Genomic DNA, 18,522 nt, shown 5'->3' with positions numbered 1-18,522 from the left:
GGAATTACTTCCGAGAACTGTTATAAAGGGATCCGGTCTATAGATCTACAGTAAAAACGTCGACAATGTCTAGATCAACACCAGATGTTAGACAGACAATAGGTCGACAGGGACAAAACGTCAACATGTAAGAAGATCGACAGGGACAAATGGTCGACTTGGTCAAAAGGTCGACACACACAAATGGTCAACACATAAGTTTTTTGTTTTGTTAGACACTTACCAGAGGGTTAGGCACATCACTAACTATACAAACGAGAGCACGACTGCAGTGTCGTAATCGTGCTCTCGTTTGTATATCTACAAGTGGATACCCCCCATTAGGCACTAGTAGGGACGGTTAGGGTTAGGCACCTACCCCGACGGTGAGGGTTAGTCACCAAGGGGAGGGTTAGGGTTATGGTGAAGATTAGGGGTAGAAAAAAAAAAAATTGTGTCGACCATTTGTGTGTTGACATTTTGACCCTGTCGACCATGTACCTGTCGCCCTTCTTACATGTCGACCTTTAGTGTGTTGACATTTGTCCCTGTTGACCTTTTGTGCCTAGCGACCTATTGTCTGTTAAACATCTGGTGTCTATCTAGACATTGTGTACCTGTTTACTGTAGATCTTTCAATCCACACCCGTTATAACAGGTTGTTTAAGATCCAATAGGCATTTGGTACCAAGCAGACACAAAAATAATGGCCACTATTTCCGATCTGTAGTTGTCAAGTCTTGTACTCTTGGTTGGTTCATCTGCAAGGGCTGTAGGGCGACAGTGAGTAAGTGCAAGCTGCGGGCGGCCTCTGTACCCAGGAAGATGGCTGAACACGCGACAATGGTGCGCGTCTGTGAATGAGCTCAGCAGATACCATCCACGGTGTGACTGCTCATTGTAAAGCTCAATAATAGATCGAGATAATGGACACTTTATCATAACTCGATAAACCATTGATTGAGCATTGATTATAGCGTCGTCTGATCAGTATTTTTACAAGCTTTTAAGCTATGGACGTAATCCGCTCAATGCATAACTGGGCCGCACGCCATGGCTGAAACTAAAACCGCCTGGAAAAAGATATCTCCTTCGTCGAAAATGAAATTTCTATTTCATTTACGTTTTGACTTATTTAGTTTTTAGCAAGATCTTCATTATCATTTACTTTGTTCTCTCTTTTGCTGAATCTGGTATTGCTGGCGAATGTTTCATTATGCATATAATACCAGTGTTGGTTTGTTTATTTATTATTGTAAAGTCATTTGAGCAGGACCCTCTGCCCTTTAGTCGTCTCTACTTAATTATTTTATAATTATATGCTTACTGCATTTATTATTATTATTATTACCAGTTATTTATATAGCGCACACATATTCCGCAGCGCTTCATTTACTGTCTTACTGTATTTATATACTGTCTTTACATATATTGTTGTTTTATGTTTTTGTGGGGTGCTACAGAACCCTTGTGGGACCTTTTTATAAATAAAAGATTATGATGATGATGAGAAAAATAATGTCTAACATTTTCCAGTTCTGATAATTGAAGGGTGTTGTCCACTTTTTTTTATACCTTTTTTTTTGTTTTCTTTCTCATCCTTCAGATTACCTCACAGGAGAGCCGTCCCCTCTTGATGAGCTTATGTTTGGGATTGGAGACACCCTCGATTTGTCTTGTAGTGTGGATAGCCCTCCTATGCCGATGTTATGGCTGAAAGATGGGATTGCGCTTAGGGCCAACAACCGGACGCACTCAAGGCAGAACCTGCTGAAGATCACAAACGTGTCATATGACGACTCTGGGACTTATAGTTGTACATTGTGGCATTCTACTGAGATTCTCCGGAACTTCACCATCAGAGTAGCCGGTAAGCTGCTGACCTTTTGGTATTAATGTATCTTATTGAGACGATAACTTTAAACCTCCTTCTCCAGCGGGTTTAAATTTCCAGTCAGCTGTGATGTGGTGATCCTACTGCTGACTGCCAAGTCTCGGCCACTGGATAAACAGGTTTAAAACTCAACTCACAGCAGTGGTTATATACATACCTATCCGAGGCCTTTAGTGTGAAAGCCACAGGATGGGACAACAGACGCATTAACATGTCTTCATGCTCCTGATTGGATAAGACGAGCCACATGGCATTTCTGTCTATGCGTTGTGATCTTTGGGCTTTCCAAATGCTTTACAGAACCTCCAGACCTTGGTCTTCAAACACAGGAAGTGCAGAGAACAATTATTAAGCTGACATTTGAGGTTCCAGATGATGCATTCCAAAATAGGGCCTCTTCTCAGCGTGTTTATTCCCCAAACTTAAAGGGGCAATGATATTAAAAGCAAAACGCAGCGTGTTTTTTCTTTTAACATAATTGCCGCTTTAAATTTTAGGCTTTAACTTGCCAAGAAGCCGCTTCGTAAACGTACCCCTAGATGTAATTGTTCGAAAGAAGTGTATTTGTATAACGTTACCCCATAGGGGCCAATTCAATTCAGCGCACTGTTAATAGCGCCGGGCAGGAGTTCCCTGACCTATTCAATTCAGCTCGCTGTTAAGCAGACTAAAAGATTTCTTCTCGCACCGTCCTGGGGGTGCAAGGAGAAATCCGACTAAAGTGCAAACCGCGAGGCTAGCAGCCTCTCGTCCGGCACTTTAGTCGGAGAATGCTGGTTCTCGCGACTAAACACCCAGGTTAAGTCGCAAGACCGGCATTCTCCGACTTAAGTTGTTATAGTCTGACTAAACAGCGCGCTCAGTTGAATATCTCCGGAACCAACTTCCCAGAAATATTCACAGTGCGCTGAATTGAATCGGCCCCATAATCCCTTTTGCACAAAATTATATCTAATTACTAATCTCAACAACTTTAGAATCAAAATGGATCAATATATAGTTGCATAGACACTGATGTATTGTCAGCACATTCATGTGCATTTATTTTTTGGGGTTTGAAGAAGTTCCTTATTCTTGCTACGAAATGTCATCTCTGTTTTATGTTTGATATTTTTCATTCCTCTCTTCTCTCTTAAGGCACCTTTACAGTATAAAGGAGAACTGCTACATTTTCAAATGGAGTTCTCTTTAATATGGCAAGGTCAATCTAACATTTCTGTTACATTCTTGAACCACCGAAAAATCCAAACGCCAGGTTGCTTTGAGGAGTTGGTTATCAACCCGTAATTACAAAATAATTAGCAGCATGCAATTCATTATCAAAGCCAGCTGGATTAGCAGCAGATCAACACTATCCTTGCTTTGTGTAAAGTGGTTCAACGGTCTGACTGGAATTTTAATATCTAGCCCAGGAGATGGGCAGCGGGGTCAGCAGCCGTCCTGGTGTGACCATGTATCAGACCTCAAAAGGGTTCCTCTCTCTGTGTGTCTCTCTCTCTCTGGTCAGGATTAAACAAAATGAAACAAAGTCTTCGGACAGCGTCTCTATTCCTGCCACCTTGTTATACATCTGCTTTTAATCACATATTATTTGAAATTCCGACAGACGTTTGGAGGTCATATCAATTAAATAGTCAAAGAGAAAGTTGGACTTTTCAGTGGTTCCCCCTCCCCAAACCCACCACCTACTTTTCTCTATTAAAATAGTAACAGGAGAAGAGTTTGGGGAACTTCTGAGATCCTAAAATGTGTTTGTGTCTATAAAATTGCATTAAAATGCTTTAAGGATCAAGGGGCAAGTTGGGGGCTGAAATTGGGCAGCTGGTGGTACTCTGAATAGAAACCAGCTGTGGGTCCAGGGAGGTGGTAAAGTGATAAAATGTTTTGATAGTGGGAAGAGTAATAATCTAGACGTTTTTAAAGGATCAAATCTCATTTCTCTTCCCCTTGCCCCGATTTCATGCTGAAGCTCAAAGGCTCATGTTTGTTTTTGATTTCTCAATCTCAAACACTAACCTTTTTTTTTCGTGTTTATTTGGGGTTTTTTTAAGTCAAAGAATTCTTACCTGGAATTTTTGCAGAAAACTAAAATAAAGCATTTAACCACGAGTTTATTTACTTGCCGAATGTTTTGTCTAACTTTCTGCAATTTATTAACTGGAAGTCAGTCAGTACTCAGGATTATCCTTCCCAAAACTATAGTGGCAGATTGTCTCTTTTTATTACCAGAATACTGCCGAGAACTGGCCCTACTCGGCAGATGTTATCCCTTTTTATCTATTCACCTCCAATCCTCCTCCATAACAGTCCAAATACTGAAATCCCATTCTCACCTTTTACATTCCAAATGGAGTTACTATTTATTAAATTTTTGTAATGTTAATTTTTTTTGCTTTTATTAGTTTTTTTTTTTTGTTTTACACTTGATTACTTTTTTTTATTTTTATTTTTTTTTAAACCTGGGGAGACTTTGATGATTTACAATGGACTTTTGTATAACTTTTCTGTTGGCAGAACTCTAATAGGTTTCTTGTAAAATGGGTCTAATATTAACTGGCTAGCCCAGATCTATGTTATCCAATAGGTCAGAGTTTCCCAAACTCCGCCATTACAGTCCAGGTTTTAAGGATAGCCATGCTTGAGTCCAGATGGTTAAATCGCATCGACTAAGGTACTAATTAAGTCACCTTAAGCATGGCTACCCTTAAAACCTGGACTGTAATGGCGGAATTTAGGAAACTCTGCATTAGGTCAACTTGGGCTCCCAACGTGAATGTAGGGCTTTATACTCTTGTTCATTTTATTAGTTATTTAAATGCTGCTTATTCTTTTATTTCTGAAACCTAGGCTCCTGCTTAGGTCACAGTGACCACTGGGGGGCCCGGGTTACGCTATAGCATTTTAGGACTTAGGGGCCCATTTAAGAACGAGTTTTATCATACACAACGAGTTTAATGATATTGATGCTCCAGCCAATCAGCTTCTGTCATTTGTTTGAAAATGACAGGAGCTGATTGGCTGGAGCACCATTTATCATACACAACAAGTTTTAAAACTTGTTGATAAATGAGGCCCTTGGTGTCTTTCATGAAGAGAGAGCTGATTTATGCTGTCAGGCTCACATTGAACCTTAACCAAAAGAAAACTGATCTGATCTTTCAAATGAATGATACAGACTATCCTAATATTTAATATTTCTCTTTAAAAACCTCTTATCTTTATGAAAGGTAACAATTTTCCTCCTGTTAGCTGACGGACGAGTTAAGCAGCCTTTTAAGTGACGTATATATCACACACCGACGGACCTTGCTGCCCTGTGTTATAAATCCATCATTTTGACAAATTGATTGTAAATATGTCATTTTTCTTCAGGGATAAAGGGTTTCTTTCACTGAGGAAAGAATATTTTATGTTTCTACTAGTTCTAAATTTTCTCAACTACCCCTGAGACCCTGTTGTAGTATTATGGCCGCAGTGATCTCCGTCCCCTGTAACATTATGTAGCGCCAGGTACGCATTATGTAATCGGAATATAAAGTCATTCTAAGTGGCGACATTCCCGACATATCCGCTCCGGCAGGACGCTCCGTCCAATTGCGAACATGAGATTTGTCATCAATTTCAAAATTTCAGGATGGTTCTCCCCTCAGTGGCTGCTTGTCTGTTGATAGTGTGATTTGGGGTTTGGGGATTATGGGGTCTATTTACTAAGCAGTGTTAGGAGAAGTGAAAAGTGATAAGGTGCCAGCCAATCAGCTCCCAACTGCCAGCTCACAGGCTGTGTTTGAAAAATGACAGTTGGGAGCTGATTGGCTGGCACCTTATCACTTTTCACTTCTCCTAACACTGCTTAGTAAATGGACCCCTATTTGTTGTTTGCCTGATCCCAGCTGTCCCATCTCCCTTTTTTTGGAACACATCAACCTTTATGTATACCTCAGAGTGCTTCCGAGAAGATCGCACCTTTTGACACATGGGTGTCGCGTCTGACATCGTCTGTTTTGAAATCGTTTGCGCAAAGGGCTTTTCTCCTTCCTAAAAATGAGATCCATGAATAATTTAAATGAACGTGGCCCGGTGTCATTTTTAAACCCTCCGTAAAGTGAGTCAGGAAAGTAACTATTGCATCTAGCATATATAAATGTAATCTACAATATGCACACAGTATAGCATCGATGGAATGATTACAATACATACACTGTAATCGTGCGTCTCAAGATATCATTTGTTTATATTAGGTAATTTTTTTACCCGTACAATATTTTGTAACTATTCTGTAAAAAAAATAATTGTGTGACTAGAGTTTAGCACAGTCTTGTCCATTCCTGGGCAGCAGTAGGGCTCATTCACATTCACACATACGAGCTGGTAAACGTTCGGGATAACAAATCCTGTTAAGTTTAGGGATATATACAGTTTTGTCTTACTATGACCTTTGTGGTTGCTCGATAACTGTTATATCTACTGTTCTGTACCCCTCTTTTAGACTAGCGCTCTATGTTGTCTTTGGCAATCAAAGCTAAACCCTTTTGTATATGAATGTGGCAAAAGGTGACATCATCGTTTTGTATCACCGCAGATGTGCGGGGTTGATGGTTGTAAAGCAAAGGGTTGTGTTTTAAAAGCTGATTTACTAACTTCGGTAGCTACAACAAAAACAATGAATTTAGTAGGCAGGCTTCCAGCTAAGGCGCACACAGGGCTAATGCATGATTAGTAATGTCCGTCCCGGTTTCCTTCCTCTTGCAGACATGCCTTCATCTGGTGATGATGAGGATGATGACGACGAAGTCGAGGAGAGAGGTAATTTTTTTTTTTACATTGAAAATGTGTTTTTATGTCATCTGTATTTCCCGTGCAACTCCTATAGTGACCATAGAGACATAGGGCCTGATTCTATGAGCCCCAAGGTCCGCAGAAAAATCCCTACCGAGATAATGGTTGGTAGATATTTGTGAAAAACGGTCATTAATATAGAATGTGTGTGTTGGAAATCTAATAGGTTAGCAGCCTGGTTGCCAGCCAAACATAAATATTACTTCATTTGGAGAAGCAGGATTTTCTATGCGACTTCAAAAAAGCTCAATAACAGAGTCACAGAATCAGGAGGTGTGTGTGTCGTGTGCGTATATCATGCGCAGATGGACGCCAGCCGCGGGGTGGGCGGGGGAAGATGGGAGGGATCCCATTGGATCCCTCTCACGGGGAGTGTCACGGAAAGGAGCCCATAGGCTTCTATTGGGTAACGCCCCACTTGGACAAAGAGATGCATTTCGGTGCTTTGTACATATGGGGTATGCGGTAAAACCTCAGAAAATGGCATTTTCAAGGGTTTTACCGAATTTTCCCTCCTTACGCCCCTCAGTCATGTTATGGCAGCTAGCTTTTTAAGATCACCTCTCTGAATTTATATATATATATATATATATATATGTGTGTGTGTGTGTGTGTGTGTGTGTGTGTGTATATATATGTATGTATGTATATGTGTGTATGTACAGTATGTATATACTGTGTGTGTAGGTGTACGTAGCTGCCAGATACATGGGAAAGTGAAAATCGCACAGCTTTCAATCTCTTAATCTAAACATCACATATATTACCGATTGGACTTTGAATAAAAGTAGAGAGAATTTATTCGCCTGTAAGCTGTGCACTGATGCTGAAGCCTGCATAGAGAAAGTCCTATAACGTACTAAGGGGGAGATTTATCAAAGCTTGGAGAGCTATCAAGTACCAGCCAATCCGCCTCTAACTGTCATATTTCTAGCACAGCCTGTAACATGACCTGTTCTGATTGGTGGGTACTTTATCAATCTCCACTTTATCTGTCTCCCAAGATTTGATAAATCTCCCCCCATAGTCCACAATATATTCCATATCTATGAACCCCATTTTCACCATTTATTGGGAACTGTCCCAGATATTGCGAAGTTTCTGTGACTGTATTTAAAACCCTACAACATCCTTCTGTGTGTGTATATACACAAACACAACAATCACTTATTTCTTTGTGTGTGTATATGTATAGAACATATGTGCCTAAGAATGTACCTAAGCTTATTATTTATTTATATATTATTAACAGGTTCTTATATAGCGCAGCATATTCCGTTGCGCTTTACAATTGTAAACATTAATAGAACAAAACTGGGTAATAACAGACAGATATATAGGTAGGAAGGCCCTGCTCGCAAGCTTACAATCTATAGGTTAACCTGTTTTCATGTGTGCCATGTGGATATCATGCTTAGTAACTTGCAGCCTGCTATTAGAGTGCCACAACTTGACCCGTGAGTGAGGGTTTCTGGTGCTTTGGCTGGATATAGTCTACAAATCATACACACGTTTTACTGTACAGTATGCGGCTTTTGAAAGTAATATTCCCTCTAGCTCGTCAGGCTCCGGTCCATGTACAATATCATCTGTTTGTAATTTTAAGTTCTACCCCCAACAAGATGTAGCTCGTGGGTTAAGTAGATGAAAACTATATTGTGGCTTTTTATAACATGTTTCCTTGTGTAAGTTGGAAAAGTATACAATCAGTTTCTTAAAACGTGATGACGGTATCCGGTTTCTTCTCTATTTAAACAAAGCCTATGATTGCCAGAACAGAAACGCGCACTTGTCTCCTATGCCCAGTGGAAGCAGTCGTTGCATTGGTGGACCAATATTCTTGAGAATTCAGCCGATTATTTAACTAGAAGCTATACACATAATCGTGGCATGGGGATATGAAACTGGCTGTGGTCTATTCACCAGGTGCCACGCTGCTTTGGTGCTTCATCATTTACCTTGATAGACCAAGGTCCTTTTCTCGTACAAGATATGGCACAAATTGCTAGAGATTGGATGGGCTGTCCTCTGTGGGCTTCCAATACATTTTCATTATTGTACTTCCTGCTGACGCATGGTTAATGCGGCCAGGGATTGCTGCAAGTTCCATTCTGCGTAACAAAGCACAACTTGCCAGCACTGGCTACCTCCTTTTAAACCGTAAGCTTGCCAATCACAGCAGTACCCATTTGGAATGTTATGGAGTGTAAGCATTCATGTGTGCCGTGGCACTGCTCCCTACTGAGGCCATCTCCGCAAATATTAATATGTTCTTCCTGATTTCCTGTCTGCTCTTCCTCATTCATGGACGGGTCCCTGGAGACTTCTCGACCACCCACAAGTTTGTCATGTTATTATTATTTTATGGTTTGGGGTTACAGTTGCTTTTGTCATGACTACATACAATTTCTAAAGTTCTGTGCCAGAAATTTAAACCGAAAAAAAGGCCTTTAAAATTAATCACCAGAGGTCATGAAGTCATTTAAAGGCCTTTTTTGATCTAAATTTTTGGCACCGGACTTTAGCAATCATCATTTTCAAAACTTTGCAGGCACTGGTATTTGTGTAAGTACTGTAGCTCACTCTTTGTCTCCAGTCCCCATTGACACGTGTTTGAATTATAGCTCTGGGGGGGGTGGGCTCAACTGGTCCCACCATCCTGGAAAGGGGGTGCTAAGTTGGTTTCATCCTTCTAGGGGCGGGGGTCAGCCTCCACTTACCCATCCCTCTGGGTGGAGGGGGGGGGGGTGGAGGGCATTCCACTGGTCCCACTGCCCAGGGAAGGGGGTGCTCAGCTGGCTTCATCCCTCTAGGGGGGGTCAGCCTTCACCTACCCCATCCCTCTGGGTGGGGGAACGTTCCACTGGTCTCTTCTCTCTGGCAGTCTTCTCTCGATGCATACCGTATAGTCCCTCTGGCTGGCTTCTGCCATGATTCCGCTGCTGATTTAAGTGTTCAGACACAGGGTTCCAGGAAAGGGGCTACATGGGGTCATTGGTGGTTCAACTTTCTTAGTTGGAAAACACTTTATAAATGGCGTTGTCTAGGCAAATTACTCCACTTAAGGCCATAGTTTCGGAAGTTTTAAAGTCACAGGGCTGGTGAGGGTTGGTTGGTAGGACTTGAGCTCCCAAAAAACCTGACGTATCGATACATGTTTAATACATTTAAACACACAACATCCTCACAGTTGTCCTTTTTATAGTTCTAAGAGCTTCTTACTCAGCCTACTTAATTTTCCTATTAAAACAACATCAGAAGACGTAACTTTTTAGCAGCAACTTTTATTCCAGCTTGTCTCTTAAGAGGTGAGGCGGCCAGTAATTGTGGGTTGGATGGTGCCAGTCTTTGCCATCAGCGATGGCCTGTGGTTTTTGGAGAACCCTTCATTTGCTAAGAACCTCCTGATTTGACACAATTTGGCCTTTTCTTCAGCAGTAACCAAAGGAATTCCGTGGGCAGCCTCTCACACTGGCTGCCCTTGTTTTAGTTGGTGGGTTTTCTGACAGATTTTTACCTGATATATAAAGCAGGCACTCTGAGTAAGGGGGAACATTGTTCTAGCTCAGCATATTTTACCCCTCCCTCGCTCCCCAATGATGGAAAGATTTAAAAATAATTGTATTTTTGGAACATTTTGTCCTGTGTATCGGCTAGGGCCTCGTGCGCACCTTGCTGATCAGCATTGGAACGTATTGCCTGTTCTCAGTTGGTAGTGAGTAATGAAATTTGGTTGCTGAATCCTTAAAGCTATTGTATTTCATTGAGGGACAGATTGGCTCTTTACTCGCAGCATTTATACGGAGCCAGGAGCCTACATTATACATTTGTTGTGGCATGATTCAGCGTTCCACATTAACTTCAGTCATTATATGGTGTATAGATCTTAAAAAAAACTTTTTTTTTATTTTTTTTTTATTTTGCACCATCATATCACACAGCATTGTACAGAGAATATTTCACATTCCGGAACAGAGGCCCATAGGCTTCTATTTGGTAAATCCACCTGAAAATGTGAAAATGGAGTTACCCATCGGGACGAAGCACTGGAATGCATCGCTTAGTACGTATGGGGTATGCGGCAATACACCCTCATGGGCATTCTCAGGGGTTTTACCGCATTTCCCCCGTTAGTACATCCCGCCCCTTAATAACTTTTTTGTTACCTCTTTTTTAATTCCTTATTTTGACAAAAACATGGACTAGTGCGTCTTTCCTCCTGTACCTTTTATTAGGGCCCATTTGCCTCTACTTATTGAAGCTACACTTTGAAATACACTTTATTTATGTGTTTAGTTGCAGGATTTTCCGCTTCAGTTGTCTCTTAATGGAATTTTGTGCCTTGAGGGCAAATATAAATCTAAGTTTCTGTCCATTTTGTCAACCCCCCCCCCCCCCCTTGCTGCATCAGGACAAGGATCGCTAGAGAGTTAGCGGGAGTCCCCATATTTTACGTCAAAGCTGACATGTCTGGCAGGGTTTACGCCACATTAATGTATATTTCTTACAGCGTACACACCACCTTGTACACGTTGCCAGGTTAAACACAACACATGCAGTATTTTACACACGGTGTTTGCAAATAGCCGGTGGGGGGGAAAAATAAATCTTGTGTCTGTGATGAAATTAACAGCCCATAAAGTGTACTTCCCTGTAGGCATTAATGAAGAGTACAAAGGAAAATTGTTTACTTTAACTTCTGTCCTTGCTGCAATTAGGTGTTGCCCCTAGCAACCAATCAGCTGTCATCTGTCATATCTGTAGTACAATTTAGAAAATAAAAGCAAATGTCTGGTTGCTATGGGTAACACCACATTTTATACACCGTTACCTGTGGATTAGTTTTTATAATCCCCCCTCTCCTGCATAGAGCCCTTTAGGGTGCAGTCACTTTTGGAATGACACCAGTGTATTAAAAACCGTAGGCTATTAAAGCCAGGTTTGTTCTTTGTGACGGGAAAGGGACGTTCTGCTTGTACAGTTGCAGCTTCTGCCAAGTTTGGTTTCGGCTAAATGCACTGAACATTCTAGTAAGTTGCAGTCAGAATGTGATTTGGAAAATGTCCTGGCGGTTTTACCTCTATTCTACGTCACCCGTCCATCCCATCATTTCCTTCTCATTGCGGGAATCACTTATCAGAGAGAAATTACATATAGATAAATCTCAATCTCTCCCCCTCGCGCTCTCTCTCCCCCTCCCCCCTGACTTTGCACCGAGTGTGGAAACACTGGGGGAGATTTATCGTACCATGGAAAGAGAGAAAGTTCCAACCAATCAGCTCCTGTCATATTACAGGTTGTGTTTGAAAAATGACAGGTGCTGATTGGTTGGTACGTTATCTCTCCAAGTGATGATACATCTCCCCCACTGTGTTCTTAGCTTGAAATAATAAGAGATGTATCCAGGTGGCACGTTATACTATATAGCTTTCAGCAAATGAGGAAATTAGGACGGCCATATATCCAGCTCTAAATGTACGAGTACCTACAAGTGGGCAGATATGTTATGACTAAAATGCAATATAACATTTCCTTATCGGCTCCAGATGATTTGAAATCTCAGATAGGTTTTACTCAAGCTAATAAATCTAGGATAAGGTATTTTGTAAGTCAGTCTGGTCTAAAACATATGTTGCAACCCTTAAGGCTCTGCCTAGTGTCCCTGTGCCTGGAACGATGTTGAAGTACTTTGAAAATGCAAACAAGAACCTTTTAGTTTTGCGGTGTTAAAACTGGTCCACTTCACAACCACAAATACAGCATACGTACTATACAGTCATAGGAGCCAGTGCTGTGGGTGCTTTGGGCACCCCAAATATTTGTGTTGCAGCTGCCAATAACCATTTGTTTGCATGGTGTTTTTCAATTTTATGGAGGCGACAAGAGAAATTGACTTTCTTTGGAGTAGATTTACTTAAATGTCTAAATAATTAAATTAGGCGTTGTCTATAGCAACAATCAGATGTTAGCTCTCGTTTATCTAGTGCCTTCTACTAAATAACTCAAATCTGATTTGGTTGCTGTGGGCAACGCCTCCATTATGCTTTTTTAGAATCTTGATTAGATTTATCCCCTTTATAGTGCAATCAAAACTCATTTCTGATTGGTTACTACTCACGTAACAATTGAGAATAGCCCCCATAGACTGCAGTGAAGCATTGCTAGCTATCATTAAACATGTTAGAATAAATGCAGTACCAAGTGGACAAGGGTTTGAAATGCATATTTGTCAGTCACTGGGTTAAATGTGTATAGGAATAAATGACAGGCAGGGTATTTTTTACTGAATGATGAATATAAAATGACGTGCAGCCTGGGAGAGTAAAATTGTGATCTTCTCAGACAAAAGCAAAACAAAATAAAAAATCTAATTCTGAATTATAGAAGCAATTTTCCATTACAAAGGCCTGTAGGTCAGTAGTTCCAGTGATTGATAACATGTATTTAGTGTCAGACTTGAGAAGAAGAAAACTTGTCTCTTCCAGCAGTCTGAATACGGTAATATGTTTTTCTTCTGTACCATAGTACACTTCCTTACAGCTATATTCTGCTGAGGTTTAAATAAAAAAAAATAATTGTACTTAAAAACCACTGTGTGATTTACGTCTAATATAACATTGAGGCCTTCTGCGTATCTATTTGAATGCACATTTCACATCTTAGTAAATGCACTAAAAGTCCATTTAAATTAGGACAAATAATAATAGTCATTGGTTTCGGTCCCACCATTGCTCTTTAGAATGGTAATGCTTCTTTTTTAGTTTTTAGAACCCTGCATGCTGTATTTCTCAGACGTTAACGCACAACCTAAAGCTGGGTACACAATATACTATGTGTAACCCAACGACGATACACACTGTGAGATCCAGTGTACGACGGCGCTATGTATCAATGTATGCTACATGTAACAGTGCCGCGCCGTTCATTGGATAGTCTCATCTGCTGTGCAGAACATCAGATGAGACGACGCGATGAACAATCGTCATTAATGACTGATCGGATGTACACACTATGCGGTGTGTATGAGACATTGTTCCGATCCGCGTCGGAACGATATATCATATAGGGGGAGGAGATGTACTAAGCTCTGGAATGTGATCAATTGGAGAGTGATAAACTACCAACCACTCAGCTCCTGATTGATTGGTGGTTTATCACTTTCCAGAGCTTAGTACATCTGCCCCTTAGTGTGTACCCTGCTTAACTCGGACGTTTGTTGTCATGCGTTTTCATTTATTTTCCCAGTCCATAAATGTCCATGCACCCAGATCCCAGAATTCCCGTCCAATGCAGTTTGTAACTTTGTTTAAACTCTCGCATTTATAATGAATTTCTTTTTCTTATGGTTTATAAAGAAAAAAAAAAAATGTTTCCAGTACGAAAAAAATGGTTTAGTGACAGATGTACTAAGCTCTGGAATGTGATAAACTGCCTACCACTCAGCTCCTAACTGTCATTTTTCAAACACAGCCTGTAATATGACAGTTAGGAGCTGAGTGGTTGGTAGTTTATCACACTCCAATTTATCACTTTCCAGAGCTTAGTACCTCTCCCCTTATAGTGATAATATAATTACTGAAAAATGATTTCATGCAGAGATTGTACTGAGACGATGCATGACCAGACATACGTCTCGTAGAACACTAGACTGATGACAACGAGTTATGTTTCAGTTCTTCAGTTATTAATAATCCAAGTACAAGAAGAATCGCTTGACTTCACCTGGATATTTTGTACTTGCTTTGTATGTTGGGCAACATGTTTTTTTTTTTATCTTTGCTATTTTAGTTGCCAAAGGCTCCCTTCAAAGGCTTAATTGAATTACAGACAGGACTGCTACAAAATACTGCATTATTGTGGAAGAACCCAGAGCCACCATATTTGCTCTCTATTATTTATGGTTTGGCAAGTTGAGCGCTTATAATATATATGAAGTATTATCCAGAATACCAACACATTTTCTAGCTCCTTTAATCCATAGACTGTATGTCGACAATGCATGTTAGCGTTAGGTTTAAGGGTTAGGCTGCTGTTAGGGTTAGTGCTGAAATACCGTAAAAACGCTATGTCGACTGTCGACATTGCATGCCACGTGTGAACATACAATCAGACCATTGTACCATTTTGGTGTTTGCATGCTGAATGACATAACACACCTTCCATGAAACTTTGTGATTGTTTAAAAATAAAGGATAATATTATTATTATTTTCTACATACCCCCTCCCCCCATATGATTGACGCCTCCCCCTACTGTCGGCTTTCGTCTGCGTAGTCTATTGATGGCTGATTGCTGGGTTGGCAGTCCACCGCAGGCTTTGCCTGCACCACACACTTCTGGATTTTGTGGAACTGCACCTGTGCTTAGTGTTCACAGGTGAGCACACTCATTAGGGGAGTCTAGTCATCCAAAGCTAGAAGCGATAATGGATTCTTATTCTATCTGCCAATTTCTGATGGTCTAAACGTACAATTGTGTTTTCAATAGGTATTTGGCAAGGAGCCTTCACTACCTCTAAAACTGCAAACGGTACACACGGGTGCACTCAGACGCACTATTTCCCTAGGGATTTTAGATTTCATTAAAGCTTGGGTGACATTTGGAAATGTGTAACCTGCAAGTCAAATATTATCATTAAACATGTATATTTAAATCGGCTGCAGATTTGGAGGGGGGGGGGGGTCGTCAGAGTGAAGGGGCAATCTGAAACCGCGCAAATCTCCAGGGCTCTGGTGAAATGCACCCTGGGTAGTGTGATCCATATCGGCTACGACAGCCTGCTTGTATGTCGCACTGCCATAGATAATGCACTTGAGTCCAGCGGCAGAGGATTATCCCAAATCTGACTCCAGCATCCGGCCTCCTCTGTGATTTGCAAGTTTCGAGAGATGAAGTTAAGGAACTTATCCTGTGTGATGTGTGAGCACAAAGAAAACCATTACTGTCATTCTGCAGAACCGTGTTCGCTTCTCGTGGACTGAGTTGGCAGCGCTTGCTGGCATTGACAGACAATTACTTTCTAAATTGTAGCAGTGAAATAGTAAAAGTTAGCAAGGGTTCAGCAGGGACCCGCTTTTGGCCTGTCGCTGCCTGTCTGGATCTCTGGAGGAAAATAAACCATCCTGCCAAAGCATCTGCTTATACTATTGGCACTATAAGGGATTTTTAGTTGTTTTTTTTTTGTTTTGTTTTTTTGTAAACTAGATGCAAGCTTTAAGGTGGCCAAGAAACTGCTGATCAGCTATTGCAGTGCTATTGCAGTTGTTTATTTTATTACCTTACACATCCTTTTAGTTGTACATTGACTGTTTGTTTTATGTTTTTTTTATTATTATTATTTTTAGTGTGCAGATTGCACCTGATCAATATTAGGTTTTAATCAACCTCATGTAAGTTTTTAATGGTTTCCCACCCCTTGAGAGCCATAAGGATGTGTGTGTCATTGATTTCTGGTCACTCGGGGTTGGGGGTGGAATCATTCTCCTGTGTCGTAGCTCAATAATTGCACTGTGTAGCCTCAGCTCTCATAGCCTAGGTAACATTTCATTATTGTTATCAGACCTGGCCCTGACCACTCAGCTTGGATTAAATAAATAAGCAAATAACCACGTGCAGTGGTATCGGCCATTTTGTGGGCCGGAGCCAGTTTATAGCATGAGAACAGACTAGAGGCCGGTGACATCGCCAGCATCAGAGAGTCTGCCCCCTCCCCCCCCGTGTTGGTTTCTGCCTCAGGGAATATAAAGTCACACGTTATTCAGTTTTTATGTGACCCTCCTTTGTGTAAGATCCATCATTTTATTGCTCTCATCTATAAACCCACTCACATGAGGCACTTGGACAGCACAATTAGAAATAGATTATATAATTTATCCAGTGATGTAGATGATAATTTATGATGGTGCAACGTGCCATGTGTATATATATATTTCTACTTCAGGGTCCATAGGGTATCCACAGGATACCTTGGGTATAGGTGTGACGTCAGTCGCAGGGCACCAAAGAGTTAAGCTTTCAGCCTCCCAGGATGCACTAGGTCCCCCTCCTATACCCCGCCCCCAGGCCAAGGCACCTCAGTTTAGTTTGGTGCCCGGCCGGAGTCGGGTGCACCTGTTGGAGTGGGGGCTAGAAGAGCCCCTGAAGCTTATTCTTCATGCAGCAGTGGCTGCACAACTGGATGAACAGCATGGACAGTCAGTCCTGACGTCCATGCTGTCTTCCCTACACCCCGCCGGTACCAGAACGCCGGTACTGATCCGGGGATGCTGGTGGGCGTCTGGGGTCACAGCTAGCGGTGACCCCAGATGCTCCGGACCATGGCCGGATTCAAGGGGGACAGAGGTAAGCAGCGGGGTCCCGCGGTGGGTCCCCGCTGATCACATGGTCCTAAGTCCCCAGGCAGGGGGCTCCCTGGGGACTGGCTGCAGCGTGGAGCCAGGCGACCAACCTGCGCTTCCACTACCCCCTGGGACAGCGGACCGCAGCAGAGCGGTAGCGCTGCGGCGTCCCAGGGGTTAAATGCATGCCAGGGGAGCGCGCCTTCCCTGTCTCACAGCCGGCGCCTCCCCCGCTGCACACAGCCCTCTCTGCACTGTGCTGACTGGTCCTGTGTCAGCGCTCCTCCCCCAGGCCAGCTTCTCTCTGCTCCTCGGCGGCCATCTTCTCTGCAACGCATGGTGAACGCTGCTGGAAGTCTGGAAGGAAGCATCGTGGTCTGGGTCCCCCCGCATACCTCTCCTCCGCTGTGGCTCAGGTCTGTGTATGCAGCGCTGTGTCCTACCAGGCCCTGTGTCTGTGTAGTTGAGTGATCAGCGCTGTTAGTGCAGGAATTGTTATTTCTCTGCATTGTATGTGACTGTGCTAGCGCTGCCTGTAACTATCTTCACTAAACTGTCAGCTTTATTACTGTCCCTGTTCTTTCTGCTAAAGCCCTTGCGGTGCGGTGCTGCAGGGTGGTCTCTCGCCTATTTAATACTTAATTGGTGAGAGAGGTCACATACGTGGTGCCATCATGTCTGAAAGTGATTTTCCCCTCCGGCTACAGTGTACCACGTGCAAAGTACCGTTAGCGGAGGGGGAGGGTAGCGCGGAGGGCCTTTGCCGGCAGTGTTGTCCATGGCGCGGCCTATTACGGTTACAGCACCGGTACAGGAGCCGCCCTGGGCTTGTTTCGCTCAGGCGTTAACAGCTTTAGTGGGCCAGTTAGCTCCGCAGCCCGCGTTTACTCCGATGGGTTTGTCCCAGCAGTCTGTGGTGTCGTCACCCATGCAGGGGTTCCCACGACAATTGGTGGTACCCCACAGTCTCCCTATTTCCCCGCTCCCGGGTTCTCAGGAGCCAGCGTGGGTTAACTCCCTGACGAGTTCTGTACAGCACTTGTCGGATGTATTGCAAGGGGAGTCTGTGATGCGGCCTCATAAAAGGCCGGTGGCGTCTCTGTCCGCTCCTTATGAGGATGACGAAGGGACGTCTGATGATGGGGAGATTCTGGATCCTTACGATCAGGAACCTTTCCATACTAAGGACGCTGATGCTAAGTCCAAAGTATATATTCCTGGACTTATTCGGGCGGTCCGCACAGCCTTGGTGATTGAGGACGAAGTTCCCCCAGCGGCTAAATCTAAGTATGCCTTTTTCAAAGATGTGAAGGGCGATGCCACAGTCTTTCCTCTTTCGGGTCAGTTGGTGGACCATTTAGAGGAGGCGTGGAAACAACCTGGCAAAAGATACCAGCCGCAGAGACGCCTGGCGGTGGCTTATCCGTTCGCGGATAATTATTTTGCTAAGTGTGAATCCCCTCCACAGGTGGATTC

At 42.6% G+C, this 18,522-nt stretch overlaps 1 protein-coding gene across 4 annotated transcripts in view; it reads left to right on the top strand.

Moving 5' to 3' along the window:
• Positions 1-18,522, top strand: part of FGFR3 (fibroblast growth factor receptor 3) — a 90,539-nt gene that overhangs the window by 30,319 nt on the left and 41,698 nt on the right. For all 4 annotated transcript variants that reach the window (XM_088454993.1, XM_088454992.1, XM_088454991.1 and 1 more), the window contains exons 3-4: positions 1,586-1,849; positions 6,623-6,676. In XM_088454993.1, coding sequence (XP_088311119.1) covers positions 1,586-1,849; positions 6,623-6,676 — 318 coding nt within the window. The remainder of the gene's footprint in view (positions 1-1,585; positions 1,850-6,622; positions 6,677-18,522) is intronic.

This window comes from Taudactylus pleione, unplaced genomic scaffold (assembly GCF_031769625.1).
Source record: "Taudactylus pleione unplaced genomic scaffold, aTauple2 ptg000638l, whole genome shotgun sequence".
NCBI lineage: Eukaryota > Metazoa > Chordata > Amphibia > Anura > Myobatrachidae > Taudactylus > Taudactylus pleione.
This window is presented reverse-complemented; position numbering and strand designations above follow the sequence as displayed.